General features: G+C 55.3%; 5 protein-coding genes across 5 annotated transcripts; 1 reads left to right on the top strand and 4 right to left on the bottom strand.

The window, feature by feature from the left end:
• Positions 1 to 3,611: 3,611 nt before the first annotated feature.
• PV07_08695 (uncharacterized protein) lies at positions 3,612 to 3,953 on the bottom strand (the record flags this gene model as incomplete). Its single annotated transcript, XM_016395889.1, has 1 exon — positions 3,612 to 3,953. One exon carries the CDS (start codon positions 3,951 to 3,953, stop codon positions 3,612 to 3,614), a length of 342 nt encoding a protein of 113 aa, XP_016245745.1.
• Positions 3,954 to 12,426: 8,473 nt separating this feature from the next.
• Positions 12,427 to 12,798, top strand: PV07_08694 (uncharacterized protein; the record flags this gene model as incomplete). The annotated part of the gene is made up of 1 exon (XM_016395888.1): positions 12,427 to 12,798. One exon carries the CDS (start codon positions 12,427 to 12,429, stop codon positions 12,796 to 12,798), a length of 372 nt encoding a protein of 123 aa, XP_016245744.1.
• A 1,321-nt stretch (positions 12,799 to 14,119) lies between these two features.
• Positions 14,120 to 14,823, bottom strand: PV07_08693 (uncharacterized protein; the record flags this gene model as incomplete). Its single annotated transcript, XM_016395887.1, has 2 exons — positions 14,120 to 14,250; positions 14,316 to 14,823. 2 exons carry the CDS (start codon positions 14,821 to 14,823, stop codon positions 14,120 to 14,122), a joined length of 639 nt encoding a protein of 212 aa, XP_016245743.1.
• A 3,744-nt stretch (positions 14,824 to 18,567) lies between these two features.
• PV07_08692 (uncharacterized protein) lies at positions 18,568 to 18,900 on the bottom strand (the record flags this gene model as incomplete). Its single annotated transcript, XM_016395886.1, has 1 exon — positions 18,568 to 18,900. One exon carries the CDS (start codon positions 18,898 to 18,900, stop codon positions 18,568 to 18,570), a length of 333 nt encoding a protein of 110 aa, XP_016245742.1.
• A 467-nt stretch (positions 18,901 to 19,367) lies between these two features.
• On the bottom strand, positions 19,368 to 19,968 carry PV07_08691 (uncharacterized protein; the record flags this gene model as incomplete). Its single annotated transcript, XM_016395885.1, has 2 exons — positions 19,368 to 19,619; positions 19,678 to 19,968. 2 exons carry the CDS (start codon positions 19,966 to 19,968, stop codon positions 19,368 to 19,370), a joined length of 543 nt encoding a protein of 180 aa, XP_016245741.1.
• Between the last annotated feature and the right edge of the window lie 840 nt (positions 19,969 to 20,808).

Genomic DNA, 20,808 nt, shown 5'->3' with positions numbered 1-20,808 from the left:
GGCTGCATCGTAGGGGCGGGCGGGCGGGGGATGGGTCCGTGGCTTGCAGGCAGGCAGGCAACGTCGACGAAGCAGCCCAGCAGCCCAGCAGGTCGCTTCTCGCCAGGCCCGTTGCGTTGCCCCAGCGCCATTCCGCCCCGGACACGAAATACAGACAAATCGCAGCCCCAAGGCCCTGGAGCCGTGACGTAGACGGCACAGATGCGCGAGCAAGACAGCACGAAATAAAGATCCACGAGATGCTTCGACAAGGTCGTGCGTGTGTCGAGTTTGAGGCAGCGAGCGAGGGTGTGTCCCTTTTTTCCCACGCGCCAAAAAGTGGTTAAATGCCAAAAGTTGCCAAAGTCCCGAAGTTGGTCCATCAAACACTCTAACACACTCACACACTCGAGGAGGACGAAGAGGGTGGTTTTGGTCGACAGTGGGACACAAGTGGCGTTGGGACGAAAAGCCCCAAAGTGGTCAAAGAGCAAAAAGAGTAAAAGTGGCAAAAGTCCAAAAATTTGGCCATCAAACACTCGGACACACTACTGCCCTATGACCCTCAACTGCAGACGGTCGATGCGCGCCACCGACTCGTCAGCCGCGCCAGCCAGCCAGCTTGCGACACCTCGGACGCGCTCAACCTGTTCCTGTTGGCACAGACCATTGACCATGCCTAACCATGCCTGCGCAGGCACACATGCATGGGCTCACGGTCCGTTTGGGAAGGGTGTGGCGTGGTATGGCACAGCACACGGTATGGCGAGGCGATGCTGATGCTGCGGTTGCCCTGCCACCTGCCTAGGCGACCGAACCGTGTGTGTGCGGTGCCGTGGACGTCCCGAACTATGCTGAAACCGTTTGCCTACAGCGATCAGTCAGGGATCTGGTGCTGGTGCTGGTACACAACACCACACTTGACCCTCCCTCCCTGTTATGGCGTGTGAGTTGTGCAACTAGGAGAACACAATACCTTTTGTGAGCAAAATACAGGCCGCCTCATAGTCGGCGTGGGCAAATTCCATTTCGAACGAATGCACTGCTTCAATAGCAAGTATGACTAGAACGAGGGGGGCCGCTGCGTTAGCAACTGCGTCAGCCATTTGTCATTCTACAATATAATACCGTTTGGGGGGGGGCTTACAATTGGCTTCGGAAATTTTGAAAAAAGCACAATGGATGATCGGAGCGTGTGGATCAAAGTGTCGGAAGTAGGCGACAATGCGACGCAGGGTGCGAGAAAGGCTTGGTCGTGGGAAACGGCCCAATTAACCATCCGAGTCGGCCACGGTCAACCTTGCCAGAAATATGTCTAGTTCGTCGGGCTGAATCTGCAAGGCCTGCTTACTGCGAACGCCGAACGGGGGACCAAATGATGGCTTGTCCACGAGGGAACGACCACCATCGTCCGGGCCGATGGTCGCAGCTGATACAGGTTCTTCAATGGGCGCGGGCGTGGAATGGTGATTCCAGAGGAACTTTAATCTTTGGTCCCTTGATTTCCCGGTAGAGTTGCATCACATATGACTTGTCTATGTCGTAAATGAGCACGCCACAAGATATAATGCTTAACGATCATCTCACTGCTCCGCGGGAACTGCTCGAGTAAGGTGCATATCTATCGCAAGCCCTGCTCAGCATACGATACCGCAGGACCATTTACTGCCAATCTGATATGTCTCTTTCCGTCAACGAAACTTGATGCGCTTGCGCAACCAAGCTCGTCAGCGTGCTACCAGCTTCGATATAGTCCACAACTCTCAACGGTGTGCATGGGTTGCTTCTTGTGATTCGAATCTTTATGGACCGAAACTATTGAACAAAGATGTCGACCGCCGAAGCGAAGCAGAACACATTGCGAACATGTCGAGACAGCTGCCCTCTGGACGTGGGAAGTGAAGCAGCCGGATCGACCATCATGTCTTGACTAGCTATTTCTGCTGGCAGACGATGGGACAGTTTGCTTCGACCGCCATTCAAAGGCGAATCCGACCGTATAGATGAGGCCCATCAACTTGGACAGAAGCTCCCTCGGAGTCCAGCAGTCATTTCCAATGTGCATGGGGGAGCAATTGAGAACGCCCGTTGAGTGAGATGTGGGTGCAGCGTCGGCGTCATCATTTGAAATGCCGAAGCCGATGGAACCACTGCACCATTTAAATGGTCGTCGGCACCGCAGCCCGCGGGTGCAGCTCGCCAGATTGCACCGGAACCATCGCAGGTCTCTGAGCCAGCAATTGGCGACAATGGCTAACTCTGGTGCATCCCATGACTTTTCAGAAACCGACGAATGGCAGTCTTAGGGATGGTAGCATATCATATACTCGCCAGCGGCGTTCGGTTGCCCCCTCTATCACCCTTGGATGACTCCATTCTATCCATCGAGACGCCGAACGCGAATCCTAGCAATCCTCCGAGTGTATCTGCGGCCGACCACCGAGACCTATTCCGTCTGGGGAGACAGGTGTCAGTCGTGACACCGGGATGTAACAGCCAGGAAAACGTATGCTAGCATGCAATCTCCTTGTACCGTTTTATAGAAGGTGAAGCCGGAGAGTCGAATCATTTGGGAGAGCACACAGTAAAGGACGTGACTGTTTCCACCGGCGGATTTTTGGCAACTCACTTTAACACCTCAGCTTGACGAGGTCTTATGCACGAAAGTGCCTCACAACTGGCGTGTGAAACCTAAGGACACGAAAGTGTTGGTATCGGTCAATCAAAACGCGGAGAATAACCTTGTCCTAGGCTATGCCGAGTTGAACATCGGATGGTGGATCGTAAATAATCAGCTCAGACAGTGGAAAGCCCTTTCCCTCGCCGAGAAAATACTTCGACTAGTAATTACTTTTCCATTGTACGGGGATTGAATTCGTTGGCATGCATGTGCAAGAACGCACAGGGGCCTGTCCAGGGGCCGGTAGATGGGCGCGGTGCTCTAGTCGTAACGCTGTCTCGCTCGCCTACCAACAACAACAACAACAACAACAACAACAACAACAACAACAACAACAACAACAACAACAACAAACCAAACACTGGAGGTCTGCGTATAGTCGCTATGGCAGAATCGATCGCACGACTGCCTACAGCGCGTCGTAGGAACAGTAACAAAAGAAAGAACAGAAGGTCTCGAGCACAACTAGCACTCTATTCGTTGTTTGAAGCAATGCTGAATTAATCTGTTGCTATTGCTTGAGGACTATCAAAACTACTGCCTGCTCCGCCATTGGTAAAGCACCTTGCACAGTCACGTGACTGTACAACTTGACCACCGCGCCAGCCCATTACGATATATATGGAAATAGGGAGCAAATCAACTGGACAAGCTATCCAAGGTAACAAGAGAGGTCCAGTAACAAGAATAGACCCGAATGCTCGCGGATATGGACCGACACCTCGAGCTTCAACGACTTGTTAACAGGCAATGCGCAAATTTATTACTTGCACAGAGGGCTCGAATGTAGCTCAATCGATCGCCGAAGGAGGCCCAAATTCGTCAGGTCCATGCCGAGGATTAGATCATGCGGGTTTTCGGGCTTGAAGGTCGTGATCATGCAGTATAGACCGCACGGTTTAAAGGGCGACTCGTTGATTTGATCGAGGGAGGTGTTGCGGCGGTAGCGGGACTAGAGCTCTTCGTCCGTGCCGCCAGCGACTTGGACCGTAATGCTAACGGCCATGGTGATCGGATTAGGCACCAGGCCCACGGCGAAGCACGCCAGATTGATCATGTCAAAGACAGGACTGGCTTTCGAGGCTCTAACTAGGTCGTTGATGAAATCAATAAAGGTCTTTGATCTATGCCAGTCGTGTGGCACGAGTTGCTTGTAGACAACGGCAACTTTTCTGGGTGCACCAGCAGGTCCATTAGCAATAAGAACAGGGGTTTCACAGCAACACTGCCTTAAGAACCGAAGATCGAAATGAGTCGCTGATTCGAATTGATTTTCCGAACAACTTCCAACCATGGAATAATGGGACAATTGGAAGCTTGGTGAAAAGTCCAAGTGCAATGTTCAAGTGGTAATCAAGTTGGTGCAAGACGTGGGTGAGTGAGTGCGCTGTAGACTGGGTTGTGCTGGATGCCAGAGTGGGTCTGCATCGAAAAAAGTTGAAAGGTTACAAGTTCGGCGAGTTCGAGAACAGCATGAAGGACATGGTCAGCAACCCGCAGCGCCTGGCGGGCGCTGGCGAGACCCTACGGGTGCAGGCGTGCTTCCTCGAGCTTCAGTCGGCTGTTCGTGCCTCTGCACATGGCGAATGCGATGCCTTTACGTTCCCGGCTTGGTGTACTTGATTGCCGTGTGGATGCCTTGCACTTCTGCTGATGGACTTGGTTGCCATAAACTTGCGCCTTTGTACTTTTCAATGTATTTGATTGGTATTGATGCCATGACTTTGTGCTTTGCACTTGATCCTTGATGCGATGCCTTTCTTGGTACTTGATGGTTGCGTGTTGATGCATGACGTGCGCTGATGTACTTGGCTGCCATGAGTTTGCCATGACCCTTGCACTCGATGCATTGCACTCAATCAAGGTCATTTGATGTACTTGGCGCGCTGCGGCCTTGGTGTACTAATCCATTCCGATGCCATGACCTCCTTGATCCGCTGCTGGCTTCGATGCCCCTGTTCCATTGCGCTTCGTAGACGTCTTGACCCGTTGCATGACGTTGGATGTACTTGGACATTGCAGGCATGATATACATGGCCAACTGCCATGGCCTTTGGTGCACTTGACCTTTGCCATGAGGATGCCATGACCGCACTCCATCCATGCCAGGCTCTTTATTCCGGTGCAGGCTTTGATGCCATGACCATTGCCGGCTTTTGATACGCTTGCTTTGTCTCGATGGACTTAATCCGTTGCCTTGGATGCACTTGACCGTTGCAGGTTGATGCCATGACCACTGCACTTCATCCATGCCAGGTCCTCGTTGATCGTTGCTGGCTTGATGCCATGGCCATGCCAGACTCTTGTGCACTTTCCTTTGTCATGGCCTGATGGACTTGATCCGCTGCGGGCTCTCGCACTTGAAGCGTTGCCCTATGATGCCATAGCTTTGCACTTTCGTTGACTCCTTCTGATACAATTCGTTGCCACGAGTGTTAACGCCATGGCCTTTGCACTTCCGTTGCCAGACTTGACGTCCTGATCCGCTGCGCTTCGTGGACATGTTGACTATTACTATGACTTTTGATGCGCTTGAACGTTGCGGGCTTTATGTACTTGATCCAGGTAGGATTTGATGTGCTTCGTTGCACGGCTCGAGACGTGAACGGTGAACCATGACCAGGCTTGATGCATTTGGCTCGTCGCAGTTTGATGCGCTCCCGTTCCCATGACTTGCTCCGCGATCTTGATGCGCTCACATTGCCGACTTGATGCACTGAACCATCGCGATGAGCTTACTCTTGATTCATGCTGACTGCGCTATCCCGCTTCGTAACAGCTGGTCCGCTTCGACCACTGCGTCGCCTGGCTGCACTTGTAGCAAAACCATGCCGGCTCCATCAATGCTCTTCCGGCGATTCGTATCCACGTCGGAACCTTCGCGCCTCGCATGTCTCTGTGAGCACCTGGGGCGCCATGTGAGGCAGAACCGGCCTAGCACTGGGCACCATGATTGGCATCCGCCATCGATGACGGCCATTCCAGCAGATCCTAGGCCGTGAAGTGCGCCACCAGCTGGCGCACCAGCACCATCTTGGAGACGCAGATCGATGATATGGACCGACTATGACCATCCATAGACTTAGCTCAGCCTGCTCTTCCAACCGCATCCTACAGCCGCGGTATCGTCTACAGACGTCCACGCGGATATGCTTCGAGCGCAGGAGCCCAGTCCTCAGCCCACACCGCAACAGGAAGCCTGCCTGAGCGCTTCGGCAGCAGGAGAGTCTCAACAGTCCTGACGCATGCTGAACAGCTTGACAGTCCCGAGGCTGAAGCGACATGCCAGCATCGACCGCGCTCGTTGTTTCGTCGTCCGTGTCTCCGAGTTCGTTGTCTTCGAGTCTGCAACATGCCACTGGCACCACTTGGATCAACAGCGCGGCAACTGAACGAGGCCAACTTACATATCCAAATATCGTGCAGGTTGTCCAAGGCAAGAAGAGTGTCGTCGTCGAGGCACTCAATCGCCCACGCTCTGGCTTTTCGGCGACGCAACAAATTCTGGCCCTGCGCCAAAAGTCGCCGGTGCAAATACTAAAGGTAAAATTGAAGCGCAGGAACCCACCAGGAGCAATACACGAGCGCCACATCAGCACCGTAGGCTAAGGGCCAGGACGGATGCATCGGACTGAGGAGATGCATCAGGACTCGTAGTGTGTCAGACTCGTGCCAGAGCCGACGCCAGATTGATGCAGCACCTCTTGTGCGTTCATCTTGCTGCGGCTGCGCATGTGTGCTGCTCTGTGCTGCCTCGTACGTTGCTGTCGTGCTGCCTTGTATCTTACCATTGTGCTACCCTGTCTCTTGCTATCCTGCTTTGCACCTTATTCTGCTTCTCTGGATGCTGCTCTGTGCTACCTGGATCTTGCTTGTCTGCCTCGTATATTCTTGCTGTTCTCTGTCTGCTCCCGTAACCGTTGCTGGCCACCTCCAAGTGCTAGCCATAGGATGTCGTCAAGTAACGCACTGGCTGTCGATCTACTGGTAGAGCCGCAACCGAACCTCGCATCCGCCGGTTGACGCCACGCGCCCTGCATCCCAGGGCGCTCGGCAGGCACAGGCACGTAGCCACGTCGTCTCCACGTTGCGATTCATCCCCAGGTCTGTCTTTCGTCGTCTCCAGCTTGGATTGTCGAAGCGATCCGATCGTCGTGGTCCGCTGTCCAGCCTGTCGTGTCTTCCTCTCGATGCGTGCGTGCTGTCCTTCTTCTCGAGCTCAGCTTCATTGTGTCCTCTCCAAGCCGGCCCCATGGTTGTCTCCTCAGATTCCTGTGTCGTGCCTCGTTCCTCCTCGATGCCGCCTGCTGACTTGTCTCATCCCAGATCGCATGGTCTCGTCCATCTCCTCATTGCACCTGCCATACTGTCCCATCTCTTGATGCCGCCTGCTGAAACGGACAGCTGGCTCGGCTCTCCTTGCCCTGATCCCGGCCATATGAAGCCGCCCCGAGAGACGTCGCAGAATAAGTATGGAGGAGTAAGGATGCCTGAGTGGGTGAGTCAAAGGATCGCGGTCGAAGGAAGGAGGAAGGAGGTTGAAGGTTGTCGTGGAGGTGGGAGGAAGGAGGTCAAAGGTCATGGTGGGTAGGAGATATACCTGTTCGAGGATTAGTAGTCAGCTGGATACCCGACTCGCTGGATACCCAACCCGCCAACTAACCGACCACGTCGACCGATCCCATTTCCCGGCGCCGCATGGCATCAGTTGTTGTTCGGGGCCGATCTCTGCATCCGAGGCTGGTGGCATGCGAGGCCGAGAGTTGCAGTTTCCGTCACGCCCAGATGGCTAACGCCGCACAGTCATCGTGCCATGCCAGACGGCTGATGTCTCGTCCCTCTCCCGGCCTCAAACACGGCGTCCTGTCCAGCAGGACGCCCATTCCGCGAGAAGCGTGCGTCAATCCGGCTGGTTGCAGTCCTCATGTGCTCCGTCATCTCCAGGCGTTGCGTCAAACACCCCAAAGACGTGGGCGATCCAGCAGGTGCAAGCATCGTGCGAGGTCCAGAGCAGAGTCTCGTCATGTGCGTTCCTGACCGCTCGTCCCAGCCGGGAGGGCGTTCCTGTGTTTGAAGTAGATGCGCGAGTCGTCGCGAGTCCCATCGTGTTCAGAGGCCATCTTGGGTGGAGCGAGTGTTGCAATCCAGCGCGTGGTTGCCGTCTTGACGTCGTGTCTCGATTGCTGACGCTCGTCCCAGCACATGCTCTTGCAGGCTCAAGCATCAAGCTGTTCCATCAGAGACGGTCGTCCTGAGACGGGGCGAGCATTGCTGCAAGCCCGGAGCAGTCGCCTCCTCGCTGTGTTGTGTCTCTTCTCCTAACTCTGCCTGTCCGGCATATACTCGTCCGGCACTCAAGCATCGAGTGCCATCAGACCGTCATCCTGAGATGAACCAATCGCTTCTGCAAAGTCTAGCTGGCGGCCGAGTCCTTGTTGCGCGTCCTCTCCCGCCCCAGTCCGTCAAAGTGTTTGTGCAGGAGGAAACCGTCTGTTGGAGAGAGCGCGGATCGATCGAGTCCGGCTGTCGTAGGGTCCGGATGCTGCAGACTCTCGCTTGCCACGCATCAGCATACGCGCTGCCGTCGAGGAAGACGTGGGTCCAGCGGGCGTGCTGCTGTCGAGCAAGATGCGGGTTCAGCAGCCGTTCGTCTGAGCAGTCAGCAGCGATCCGCGTGGACAGAGAGAGCTGGACGTACGGGAGCACCCGAGGTCACTTCCAGGCACGCACCGCCTGCGGGAAGTTCAAGGAAAGAGGGAATGCAGAGAGATGAGCAAAGGGATGCCAAAAAGAAGGAAAAGGCGTCCGGTGTCCACACCAGAGCGCTTGATGCTAAAGTCCAGGGCACGACCAGAGCAGGTCTGAGAGGCGTGCCAGTTGCATTTATGACAGCTCTGGGCTGCCACCGCCAGCCCACAGATGCCTGCTATCACGGGGCAACCTACAACAGGAGAGATCGCCGTTAAGGGTGCAATTGAGATATGAATTCTGAGACGGAGGAGTCTAACTAGGTGTTGCGACAACGGCACGAAAGATAAATGTGCACTCAGCCTCGTGTGGGGTAACCAGCCTCGTGCGGGGTAGCCTGTCACGCTGGCCGTGATACATGCGCCCGCACTGCCTGCACATCTGCCCTGCCATCGAGGCCAGATCACGCAGGCTTCCATGCAAGGACTGGAATGGCAACATCTGATGCGGTCGCCGAGACGGACACCGAGACGCACACCGATGAGGCCTTTTCAATTGGCTCCACCTCCGGAAGGATATGTCTGAGAGGCAGGTGCTCGGCAGTCAATGGGGCGAAGAAAAAGGGGTTCATCTTGAGGCAATTTTGCCATGGACGCCACTGACGCCAGAGCGTCCTGGTATGGCCTCCCACATATGCATCCTTCTCGAACTGGTATGGTTTACGATTCCGGATGCCACTAGCCACCACGATTACGGTTGGCTGATGCCTCTGAACCGTTGCGCCGGGTTTGATGGCGCCACGGACCAGCTGACGACCTCGCCATGGGCATGGTTCCTCGGTTGCGGGCGTGGGCTGCATGTGCAAAGGACCAACCGAAATCTGCCTTAGTCCGAGGCTGACCGGTCTAGCTCGCAGGTCCAGCCCCAATTTGCAGGAGTTGGTGTGTGCAGACTCAACAAGTTTGCTGCCTGGCCGAATTGCTCATGTTTAGCAGAGCCTGACCGGCTACTAATGCCTGTACCTGCACCACGCAGGGGCCAGTCCCCCCAAGGCTGACTGCCTGGACCTGAGATTGCCGGCCACGCGGACAAGGCATCAGGAGACCGAGCTAAACCGATACAGCAACCTCGTGGTGTTGAGCAAGACATGATTGGCGAAGCCGAGTAGTATCTGCATGTAGGGCTTCAGCCCCCGATGCAGGTCCCTCTACCGTCTCTGCACCACAGCATTTGTACAGTTTCTGATCTTCCGCACTAGATGCAGGGCAGACTGAGCTGCACAGCGTTGTACACTTTTAATTTCCTAAAACAGAGCAGCAAGGCAGACTTCAACTTCTGCACCGCAGCATTTCTACAATTTCTGATTTCCTGCACCTCGGCCAAGGCAGATTTCTGCACAGCAGCCCCCATTTTAGCAGACAGGACGGACTCAGGCGAATGGTGCTGCCTGGAACTGCTGTCCCAGGGTTGCCGATCTCGATCTTAATAATGTGGGTCCAGCTGTACAGATCTCGATCTCAGCGACGCGGGGTAAAGATCTCAATCTCCACTATGTTGCTGCCTGGACCTGAACGATCGGCGTGCAATTCTGAGTAGTACCTTGCTCATATCTGTGACTTACCGCTCAAATCCAATCGCAGCTGCCGCAGGATAACAGGGTGCAACTCCCACATTTGCAGCTGTTGATTCCGGGGTCACTGCTGGTCGAATTGCCCTGGCGTGACTGGCCCGTGCCGCACCATTCCTTTTGCACATTTTGGACGCAGTGGGCGCTGCTCTGAGCTCAACTCCGCGATCAGACTTGTACGCTAGAATGCCTCGCAAGACTTTGCACGCTAGCCAATGCGATGATCCCTAATAGAACTTTTGCACACTGGCGTATACATTCCGACCATCCTGATAGGACTTGCAACGCCAGCTCATGTATGTAATATCTCTAACAGGCCTTTTACATGCTGATGTATGCAATGCGACCATCCTGTTAGTACTTTTGCGCACTTTTGCCGACTTTTCAGGACTTTGGACGCTAGCTCATGCAGTACGACAATCCCAGGACTTTGCAGGCTTGCACATTCTCTCGCGGACTCCGGCCTCGAGAATCCCGCAGCTGGCCATGCACGTGCTTGATTCATTGGCTACGACAAAAGTCTCAATGCTGATCTCTACACGGCAAACTTTACCATTTCCAAGTCTGGCCACCGACTGTAAGCGAGCTAGACCATCGGTTCCATAATGGATTGTACACATCAGCTCGATTCCTGCGTACGGACCTTATACCAGCTCGACGAATCATACTATACGCTGTGACCGGTGAGTCTACCAGCGCTACCATGTCGATTGCATGCCACGCAAGTAAGGACTCGAACCCCGACAGGTGCATAACGCCACTCGCCCTTTACTTCCGGAACTTCCCCTCTGCTTGCCAGCACGTTTGTGGATATGCCAACGCATATGCTAACATATGCGCCACGGCTGGCATGATATGCGACGCCATTCCACGCCCTGATGTGAACCCCGTCTGCACAGCCAAACTTAACTCCAGCCCAAGTTGACATGGCAGTAGAACGCATCTACATCGCGGGAACAAAACGAAGCGTCCATTTCCATGACCGTCGCGGCCTCACGACGTCCTCCAGACTCACCGTAGGAAAGAACACGGTCGGGCGGTCGATGAGATACAGCCAGAACATCGGCACCGGTGCGGTACCAGGACGCCGGGACGCCTTACGGCCCAGGACATCGAGTCTGGTGGCACAAGTGTCACGGTCTCGGGATGCACTGAGTCGAGCGGGAAGCACCCGTGGCGCGGCCGGGGTACAACGGCATCGAAGGACTCTGCGGACGCCGAGGGAGAACAAGGGAGGACGTTGGGGCCATCACTGCAACGTGGAAGGTGGCTGCCACAGGCTTGATTGCGTCAACAAATGCATAGCGCGGCGAGGGTTTGGGTCCGGCGCGTGTTTTCACCTTTGTTTTCCAGCATTTGATTCCGTTTCTTTCACTGCATTGCTCGCAGGAGGATATTGTCTGGTTGGGTCTTGTCTCGTTGCTCGGGTCGCTTCTTTCATAGTTGACCAATTGAATGCATTGCATACATCTCTGGCAACTGCGTTCCATCACGTCTTCTGCTGTGCCATGCACGCGACTGGATTGTTGGGCACGCTGGCCCTGACGAAGCTGAGGACTCACCTTTCCCAGTTTTGCTTGCCGCCATTCATCTACCGACCCAGCCTCATGTGCCAAGAGCCGCCTCCTTTGTGATGGCACAGGTCGCTGCAGATGCTGTCTGACGGTGCAACTATGGCAGAAGCCCATGCCCATCCTCGCTCTGCTCAAGCACCCTCTGTATTTTACCGTCCTTGCACTTGATCGCCCATAGCGTCACAATGCCGCCAACGTCTTCTCATGTACACTCCCAGCAATCGTTGGCATCTCGGGCTCACGTGGCAGTGTCCAGGCGGAGCCGTCAACATGTCCAACTACACCGTGTCGGCCGAGGGCGAGGCTATGTCGCATCGTGAAAACATTGCCAGATCCCAAGCCTGTCTCGCATCTGCCTCCACTCATCATATCAACCATGGCACAGTTATCTGGTGTCTGTAGGCACTGAATACGAAAGGCCTGGGCGTAAAGGCCACCGACATGTCGGTGGCTGGCCGCGGCGAGAGAAGCGCTGGCGAACAAGGCTCTTGAGGTCGGAAAGCGGGAACTGCTCTGATATTCTGCACTGTGGAAGAGAAGGGAGGTGTTTCTTGACGGCCACGCCATCCTTGTGTCGTGGTCGTTCGCAACGTCTCCGGCAAGCGACGTGCGCGAGTTCGACAAGATATGCACTGGGGATGCCACCAGCGTCAAGGGGTCAACAGGAAATGTTCATTCTAGCCAATACTCTACAAAACATACTGCTGCTGAGAATGCCACCAGCTTCAGTGCGCATGAAAGGCCTCATTTCTGGCCAAATTCTTCGTCCTCAAAACATGACGTGCCAGTGTGACACCCGGTCTTCGAGTCCCAAGTATTGAAGCCCCGAGTATCAGGTAAAGAGTCCTATAAGGAAGCCCGAGAGTTTTGCAACCAAGATGCATGCTGCAAAAAAGACTAACATCGTGACCTCCGGTCCATACAAGAAGTTTATGGCAGACAGGAACCGGGATATCGCATCCTTCAGGTCCAGTCCAAAATCATGGCCTGCCCCAATCACCAGAAAAGCCACGCCCCACTCCGAAAGAAATATGGAGACCTTGAAGGATACAGACCATGATCCTGGCAGAAGGGCCGTTGCGGATCCAAGCCTCCACAAACACGGTATCGGTGGCCGCGGGAGCCCTCTCCTCCGCGTCCGGTATCTGCTTCCCGAGCCGCAGCAGCCGGTACAGCAAAGACATGGCGACCGAATGCAGTGGAGACGTGAGGACGTCGTTATCGTGCACCAGAAACTCGCGATCGTGTAGACGTCCGTCCTGCACCCGGAAGCGTACCACCAGGGATACGTCCGGGTCCGTCATGGGCTTGTGCACGCTGTGGACTCCCCATCGGCCAGAAGGATGCGGCGGCAACAGACGGTGTCGGGTAGGGGGCCCAAGTTATATTTGTGGTTCTTCGGTTTGGTGGTGGTCGTCGCTGTGGCATGTCGAAGGTACGACGGGCAATGTAGGTGATTGATATCTCGAGGATTGATGCAGCAGAGCCGGACAAGCAGGGCAATGCGACAATTGACGGCGACAAGCAGAGAATGAGAGTAGGCGTGGCAACGGAACAACTGACCAGGACGCGGACGCAGGAAGGAGGCCGCAGCCGACAGAGCAGAAAGACTGAGACCTACTCTCCCCCCTTGAAGGGGCACGACACGGTCCAAGGCAGCGACATTGCAAGCGCTGGCGGGAGGCGTGCGTGCAAATGCCGTAAGAAGGCGCAGCTGGTTCAGCGACATCAGGAAGTCGCGTGCCACAGCGTTACTATTAGGCTCGCGCGAGGACCCAGACGCCACGAGGCTCTGATGCGGGAGAGTAGAGACGGCGTTGGGGCGGGTCGTGGAATGATTTGGAGTTGCTGCGGCCTCGTGCTGGGGCCACATTGGATGCGAGCGTAAGCCGTCTTGTGCTGTCGGCGTAACATTGCGCCTGTCGTTGCAACGTCTGCCGTGAGCGAGTTCGTCCTGGTACGAGATGTAGTTTTTTGAGCAAGTGCTTCGTTTCGTGCCCATTGCCGCCTCTCGTGGTGTGCCTCTGCAGATCCGTCGTTGTCTGGCTCGCATGCACTATGGCACATGATTACATTTCAGTCTTTTATCGTGCTCATTATCGTGTTCTTCTTATTATGGTGTTATTTGTCTTATCGTTTTCGTGTGCATCTGATAATTGCCAAGTTGCCCGTTCACCCTGCCAGGCGAGCATATCGCTCGTGCTGCCTCGCCATCGCTGCTCCTGCCCTATGTCTGATCCTTTGGTCTTGGCTGGTCCCTGGGGTCGCACCAGTGGCACCGTGGTTGTGCTTGTTATGTAACTTGCCATCTCGGCATCATCGTGGTTATGCTTGCTGCAGCGTACTTCGGCTTTCGGTGGCCGCAGTGGTGTCTCGCATGCCCGGGCATTTTCGGGGCCGTGGGGCCTGCAGCTTGTGCTGTCGCGCTTCGGTGCCTTGTGTTCTCGGTGCGTTCCATTCTTGTGCTGTCACTCCATCAGTGCCTTGGATTCTTGCTTTCCATCTGCATTTTCGCTGCTGACCCAACTCGGTGCTTTTCCTGTCCTTGTGCTGTCGCCCATCTGGTGCTTTCTATCTTCGGTCCCGGCCGATTAGTGCTGCAGTTCGGTGCTGACTCCTTGTGCTGTCACTTCTTGCCTTCTCGTGCTCTTCCGGAGCTTCTTCCCTTCCGAATCGCATCTCCGGTGCTGTCCTCTCAGGAGCTGTTGATCCTGTCAGTGATGTCTTGTTGCGCAGTTGCTGCTCAGGGGTGGCCCAAAGCACTCACGCCTTGTCCGTGACTGCTTTGTCCGGTGTGCCTTGCTCCGTTCCTGAGTGTCCGCAAAGAGTGACGCTTGTTCGGTGGCTCTGTTGATACCTTTCGGTGACCGCTTTGCAATTGCTCGTGTCTCGGCCGCAAAGGCTTGCCTGTGCCTCATGCTTGGTCGGTCCTCGAATCGTGATCTTTCGATCCGCCACTCGGTGGCCCCGTTTCTGGCATTGTGTCCTTGCCCGTGACCTTTCGGTGACGGCTGAGTCGGTGACGGTTTCGGCAATGCCTTTGGTAATTGGTGATGTTGCCACAGCAACTCGTCGCCTTGTTCGGTGTCGTGGCTCGGTACCCCTTTGGCCTTATCCAGGACGCCGTCGCTCATGCCACGGCTCGGTGACGCTTTGGTCTTGTTCCATGCCGCCTTCAGCACCGCTCTGGCTTCCGTGATTCTCGGTGACGCCTCGTTCGTCTCGTGGCCTTCGCCGTAATGCCACAGCCACGTCCGGGACTGGCTCAGCGCCATGAGAGGGAAGCCACGTCATCGACGGATGCGACACCGACAAAGTGAGGCTGCAGGCCATGTCGTGCCCAGGCAGATTTGACATGCATCTCGTGGCTGTGATGGGGTGCTTTACGATTTGGTGTCTGGCATCTCTCGAAGCACCAGTCTGGACGATCAGCCAAACTCCATACAGCTGACACTGAGGCCCATCTCGGTGAACATGTCCAGCAGATTACTGCATATGATGCCCAGGCAGAACTGACAAATTCCTGGCCTTCAAATCCTTGCACCTTCGAATTCCTTCCCCTTTCTTGCCCTTTCCTTCCCCTGCGCCACCGGATTCTTGACATCTGCCTCCGAATTACCCCAAGACAACCCGCACTTGCGTGCGTCCTGGCAGGTGCCACTCACAACGGCTCTACAACTTTGCAGCCTGTTCACCGCTGCTGCCCAAGGCGCTTTGCACGGCACGTGGATGACGAGCCAGCGCAAGGCAGCCAGGCAAGGCAGCGAGCGTGGGTGACGAGCAGAGCTCGGTGAAGGGTTCTGGATTCCGCGAGTGTTTGGCAGCTCAAAGCTTAGACTTGGAGATTCTGTGAATGCTTCTAGAATTCGGTAATGGTCCTGGACTCGGCTCACCCGGAAACTCGGTAATGCTTCTACCGCTCACAGTATCCGGAAACTCAGTAATGCTTCTGGACTCTGGGCTTCTGGAAATTCGTGATGCTTCTGGCCTCAGAGCTCACTCGGAATCCGGAATGCTTCGACTCGGAATGCTCAGCCAGACCATCGTCATGGTCCAGAGCTCACCGATTTGGCGAATGCCAGCAGAGCACGTCTGAGTGCTCCAGAGCCCATGACCATTCGACAAGGCGACCAATGAGCTGAGCCTGACGTTCCCCGACCATCCGCGAGATCCATGAGAGCACAAATGCACATTGGGTCGATGCTCCGTACCGAGTGCGACCCCAAAGCACGTTGGGCTCAGGACGCCCCACGACATGCGACGCTCCCCCACGACGAACATGCAGCGCCATTGACATGGCGGCCGCTGAATGGCCAAAGAAGGTAGAAGGAGGCTCGCCTCACTGACCAGCGATGGCCACGAAAGTGAGGCTCGCAGTGAGGGCACAAGCTCCGATCATGTCCATCCGCACCATGCTCCAGGCGTTGACCGAGGAACTCATAAGGGCCGAGTCGTCCTCGAGGAGACAACCTCAGACCACGAGCCAGGACCCAGAAGGGCGTCCCATGGCGGCCGAGTGAAGCGTCCAAAGAGGCACAGGTGAGCACGAGTCCAGGGCGTGGAGCACTTGCTGGAGATGAAGGTGGAGCGCCAAGACTCACCAAGAGGCATGAGCACGCAGTAAGTCCACGAAGCGTGAGCACCGACCGAGGAAGCAGAAGTCTCGACGGTGAGTACCGAGTCCAGGTGAGTACCGAGCTTGCCGACGGCACCGGCCAGCATGGCCAAAGTGCAAGCTTACTGACGGCATAAGGACCACGATATAGCGCGGAGAGCCCGGATTCGAGAGCAGGTCAGTGCATGAGCCATGGGGCTTGAACCAGGGAGTGAGTTGCAGCATCGACATTCTCAAGTACAATGCACTGACAGCATAAGGAGCCACGACACGACACCAAGAGCCAGCGAGTCAGTGCCTGAGCCATGGAGCTTGAACCAGGTAGAATCACCAGCGGATATTCGAGTACAATGCACTGATGGCATAGGAACCACGATGGCATGAGCCACGGAGAGCTAAACGATACGGGGTAAGTCGCCAGCGGACACCCCAAAGTGCATTGCACTGATGGCATAAGGAACCACGATGGCGAGCCACGGAGAGCTTAAATCATGCCGGTAAGTTGCCAGCATGGACATTCCCAAAGCAAATGCCTACTGACGGCGCAAGGAACTACGATATAAACAAGAGCAAGTCGCAGTGGCATGAGCCATGGAGCTTGAACCATGTCGGGTAAGTCACCAGCGTCGACATTCTCAAAGCACAAAGCTGACTGACGGCATAGGGAAATACGATAAGTAAGAGCTTGAATCCGAGAGTAAGTCGCAGTGGCATGAGCCATGGAGTTGAAACCAGGGAGCCAGTTGCCAGCGTGGACATCCCAAAGCAAATGCTTACTGGCAGCACAATGCTGACTGACGGCACAAAGAACCACGATACAAGCAAGAGCTTGAGAGCATGTCAGGCAGCAGCCTGAGCTTGAATCATCTATCAGCTAACTCTACAATGCTACGACGCAGAGCCGCATGAGCCGAGCACTCGGCGTCAATGAGCAACTCGGATGAGTACCAAGTCCACGGCGTGAGCACCAAGTGAGCATTACTGACAGCAAAAGGACGCCGTTCTCAGCGACTCCCACAGTATGAGCACTCGACGGATCAGCACGGGCAACACGGTCCACGACGGCGTGAGCCGACAATGCCCAGATGAGGACGAGGCCACAGAACCATCATTTCTGGCAGCCAGGGCTCTTGTGGACAGCCGATCTCGACAGCATGAGCAGACGCTGACCAATCTCGACGCCACGCGAGACGCTGTCGTTTAGTCACCTCCATCCGCCCCCATTGCCGACCTGGTCTTCCGCAGAGCTCACTTGTCCAGCCTAACATCAAGCCCGGTATGTGGTTCTCCTCGATCTCCGGCCATCTCCTTGTCCTGCGGCCAGTTTTGTGATATGCAGTCTTGTCTTATGTCCTCTCCTCGTGCTATGCTAGTCTCCTTTGTGGTCTAAGCAGACGTCTGAGGTGGATGGAGTCTGCTGCGGAAGCAGATGTCGACGGATGTGTCGAGATGGGAGAAGCAGGTCGGTGGCTGTGGATCGGTTGCTCGTGGTCTGTCGGTGCCAGAGGCGTTCGGATGGTGAGCTGGGAGCAGCTGTGGCTGCGTGGAGTGTCAATAAGAGTCGAGGTGCCAGAGTGTTGAGTTGGCCCCATTGCCGGCTGCCATTCGGTGTTACGGTCGATGCTGGAGACGGTTCGGTTGTCACTGCAGCAATAAAGGTCGCCATGTGCAATAAAGAGGTCGTGACTACATCTGCCGTTCTTACTGTGCATGATCCCCTTGTAGCTGCATCTGCTGTTGCTGAATAAAAATGTCGACGCAACTCTGTCTGCTTCTGCGTATAAGAATACTCATATTAAAATTACATCTGCAGTTCCTATTCGTATATAAAAATATTTACTGGTTTTGTTGTAAGCATCAAGATATAGTGGTTGCTCCAGCTACAGGTAAAAAGACATGGACAAATGGCATCTTGCTGTAAAAAATGTCAACTGGCTGTTACTGCTGCTGCATAAAATATCGATAGATGGCATCTGCTCCTGCTGCAAAAAGGTCAACAGACTGCTGCTCCTGCAGATGACACGCACCACGATGCCCATCCACCGAGATCTCCCGCCCAGTGCGTGCCTGCAGCAGCCACGCACGACATCCTCCATTCACCGCGACATCCTGATCAATACAAGCCGACATACCCTCCTGGGCCGCCTGCTCCTTTGGGATGCGCGGAGATGCCTGCGCTGGTAGAGTTGCCTGGCATCGACAAGCCGGTACCGCCTAGGACGAGCCTGTCTACAACAAGCCAGATCAAGGCGTTGATTCCAAATAGCGCTGCGAACATGAGCGTGGTAATGGGGTACAGTGGCCGGATGTGTAGGCATGGTATGCTCATGATGGCGGTCGGGATGAGAAAGACAGCGGTCGCCATGAGGCACAGCCCTACCACCACCGGTAACAAGCTTTCCTCTCACGGGAGGGTAGGGTTGTAGGCGCCGCCCGCCAGGAGACTAAGTTGGAGGACGGCCGCCACCAAGAAGCAAAACAGCCTCAGCTTCTTCTCGGCTTTCTTGCGGGATTCTTTTCTTTCCGCCTCGCGTACGGCGTCTGCGTCTTTCACGTTACTTGCCTTGCTGGCATCTGTCGGATGGTCTGCATCGTCGACACCGGCCTCGGCAGCCTTGGCAGGGACATCTTCCAGCTCGTCGCTACCATCCGTGGTTTGTGTATTGGTCCTTCTCAGAGCAGCGTCTGCCTTGAAATCGGCCTCCATGGCCTTGAGAGCCACAGGAGTGAAGCTCATCGTGTTGTGTTTACAGGATGTAACGTTTCAGCAGTGTGGTCCAAGGCGTGGTCGAAGACGTGACGTTTGGTGGCTGTGAGCAGATGGTCAGAGGGTGCAGGGAGCGGTGTACCTTTGTACCAGCTCGGCTGGCAAATCTGCCGAGCGGCCTAGCAGGCCATGTTCTGGTCAGTGGCTCGCGCGAGCCTAGCAGGGCTCGTTCCGCGTCAGCACTACCATCACCTAGTAGACCAAACCATCCACAGACGGTCCCTCCACTGCAGGCTGACCATCCAGAGACGGTCCTTCCACTTGCGGTTAGCGGCTGCTGCCATTGTTACCGTCCATGCCAGAACCGAGACTCCCTCGTTTCCACAACTCGCCATCTCACGAGGTCCGAGCAAGATAACGGTTGCTGTAACAGTGCTGCATCATGTCTGGCCGCTATCTGCCTGACTCGAGATGCCCAAGCGCGAGATGCCTCCATCTTAATGGGGCCCGAGATGCCCTCCTGAGATGCCTGCTCTGATATGGCCGGAGATGCTTGCTCCGCCGTCTTGCTTCGACTTGCCACGGGCCTGGATGTGCTGGTCCAACATGTGCCAGACCAAGGCGTTGACTACGCACAGCGCTGCCATTCCCCACATGGCAAGATGGAAGTTGGGCGCAGGGCGCACGCATGGGATGATGGTAAGAAGGGCCATAAAGACGAAGGCACCGGCCGCCATGATGCATAATCCCTACCGACGCCGATAACAAGCTCTGCCCTGGTGGGTAGAAGAGCTGAGGGAGGCTGACGGCCAGGAAAAGGAGTTGCAAGAAGATGGCCAAGAAGGTGGTAACCCTCCGTAGCGTCTTCTCCTTGTCGGCCAGCTCGGTCGTGTCGCGAGGATCTGTTTTCACGTCGCTTACGTCCTTCTCCGGGCCGTCTGCATCGTCAGTTATGTCCATAGCGTCGAATTTCGGATCAAGGTCTGCGCTGGCGGCAGCTTTTCTATGCTCAGGGGCCGAGCTCATCGTGGTGTCGGCAGATGTGATGCTCCCGGGCGGATCGTGTTGAAAGACGTGGCCTTGCTGATGGTGAGTCATGAGGCGGACGGTTGACAGACGGGGTGCGAGGGAGCCGCGCTTTTATACACTGGCCACCCCAGCGGACGCCATCCTGGCTCGCGCTCAGCCTCGTCCATCCACCGACGACTAGCTGCAGGTTTGTCCGTCCAGGCAGACTTGCCGAGCCAGGCAGACTTGTCCATCCACTGCAGCTCACTTGCGATTCGCGAGAAACGAACCGTCTCCGCCTCGCATATTTGTTCTCCCAAGCTGTCAGCGCTGGCCATGTCAATCGAGTGGGCGACATGAAGTGGAGGCTCAGGATAAACTTGCTGTCTAATCTTGTACGTCCATGGGCCGGTTGTCACGTGTGGCGCTAACCCAGATCAGGACTAGCCTGTCTGCCACTTTCTTTTATTCTAGTCGAGTCGCAGGCTCTCTCTTGTTCTTACTCCTCAAATAGACAGAAAACATCAAACAACCAACCTGCCATTGCGGCAACACCTCCTTGTCCTAGTTGTGGGCTAGTGTGAGACTCATTCGCTTGATATCTTACAACAAACTGGTAGCAACGCTTTCTCCGCCGAAACCTTACTGCAAGATTGGAGCGATCCTCGAAGGTCTTCCGTGGCACTGTGCCCGGGCATCCTTCACCTGCCCAATTACCCTTATCCTGCCTACTCGTCGAATCCTCCTCCTTGACACCTTTATTTCCTTTGTCCTCAAAAACACAGAAAAACCACATCAGAAAAGCAGACAAAAGACCATAAAAAACGAAGGATCTGGACACAACCATTCGCTTGTTGTCTTACAACAAACTGCCCATCTTATTCATGTCCCGAGCCCTATCGCCAGTCGAAAAGAACTAGTGGCCCACTG

The sequence above is a fragment of the Cladophialophora immunda genome (genome assembly GCF_000835495.1).
Source record: "Cladophialophora immunda strain CBS 83496 unplaced genomic scaffold supercont1.5, whole genome shotgun sequence".
NCBI classification, from domain to species: Eukaryota; Fungi; Ascomycota; class Eurotiomycetes; order Chaetothyriales; family Herpotrichiellaceae; genus Cladophialophora; species Cladophialophora immunda.
The sequence above is the reverse complement of the archived record's forward strand: the minus strand, read 5'-3'. Positions and strand labels throughout refer to the sequence as shown.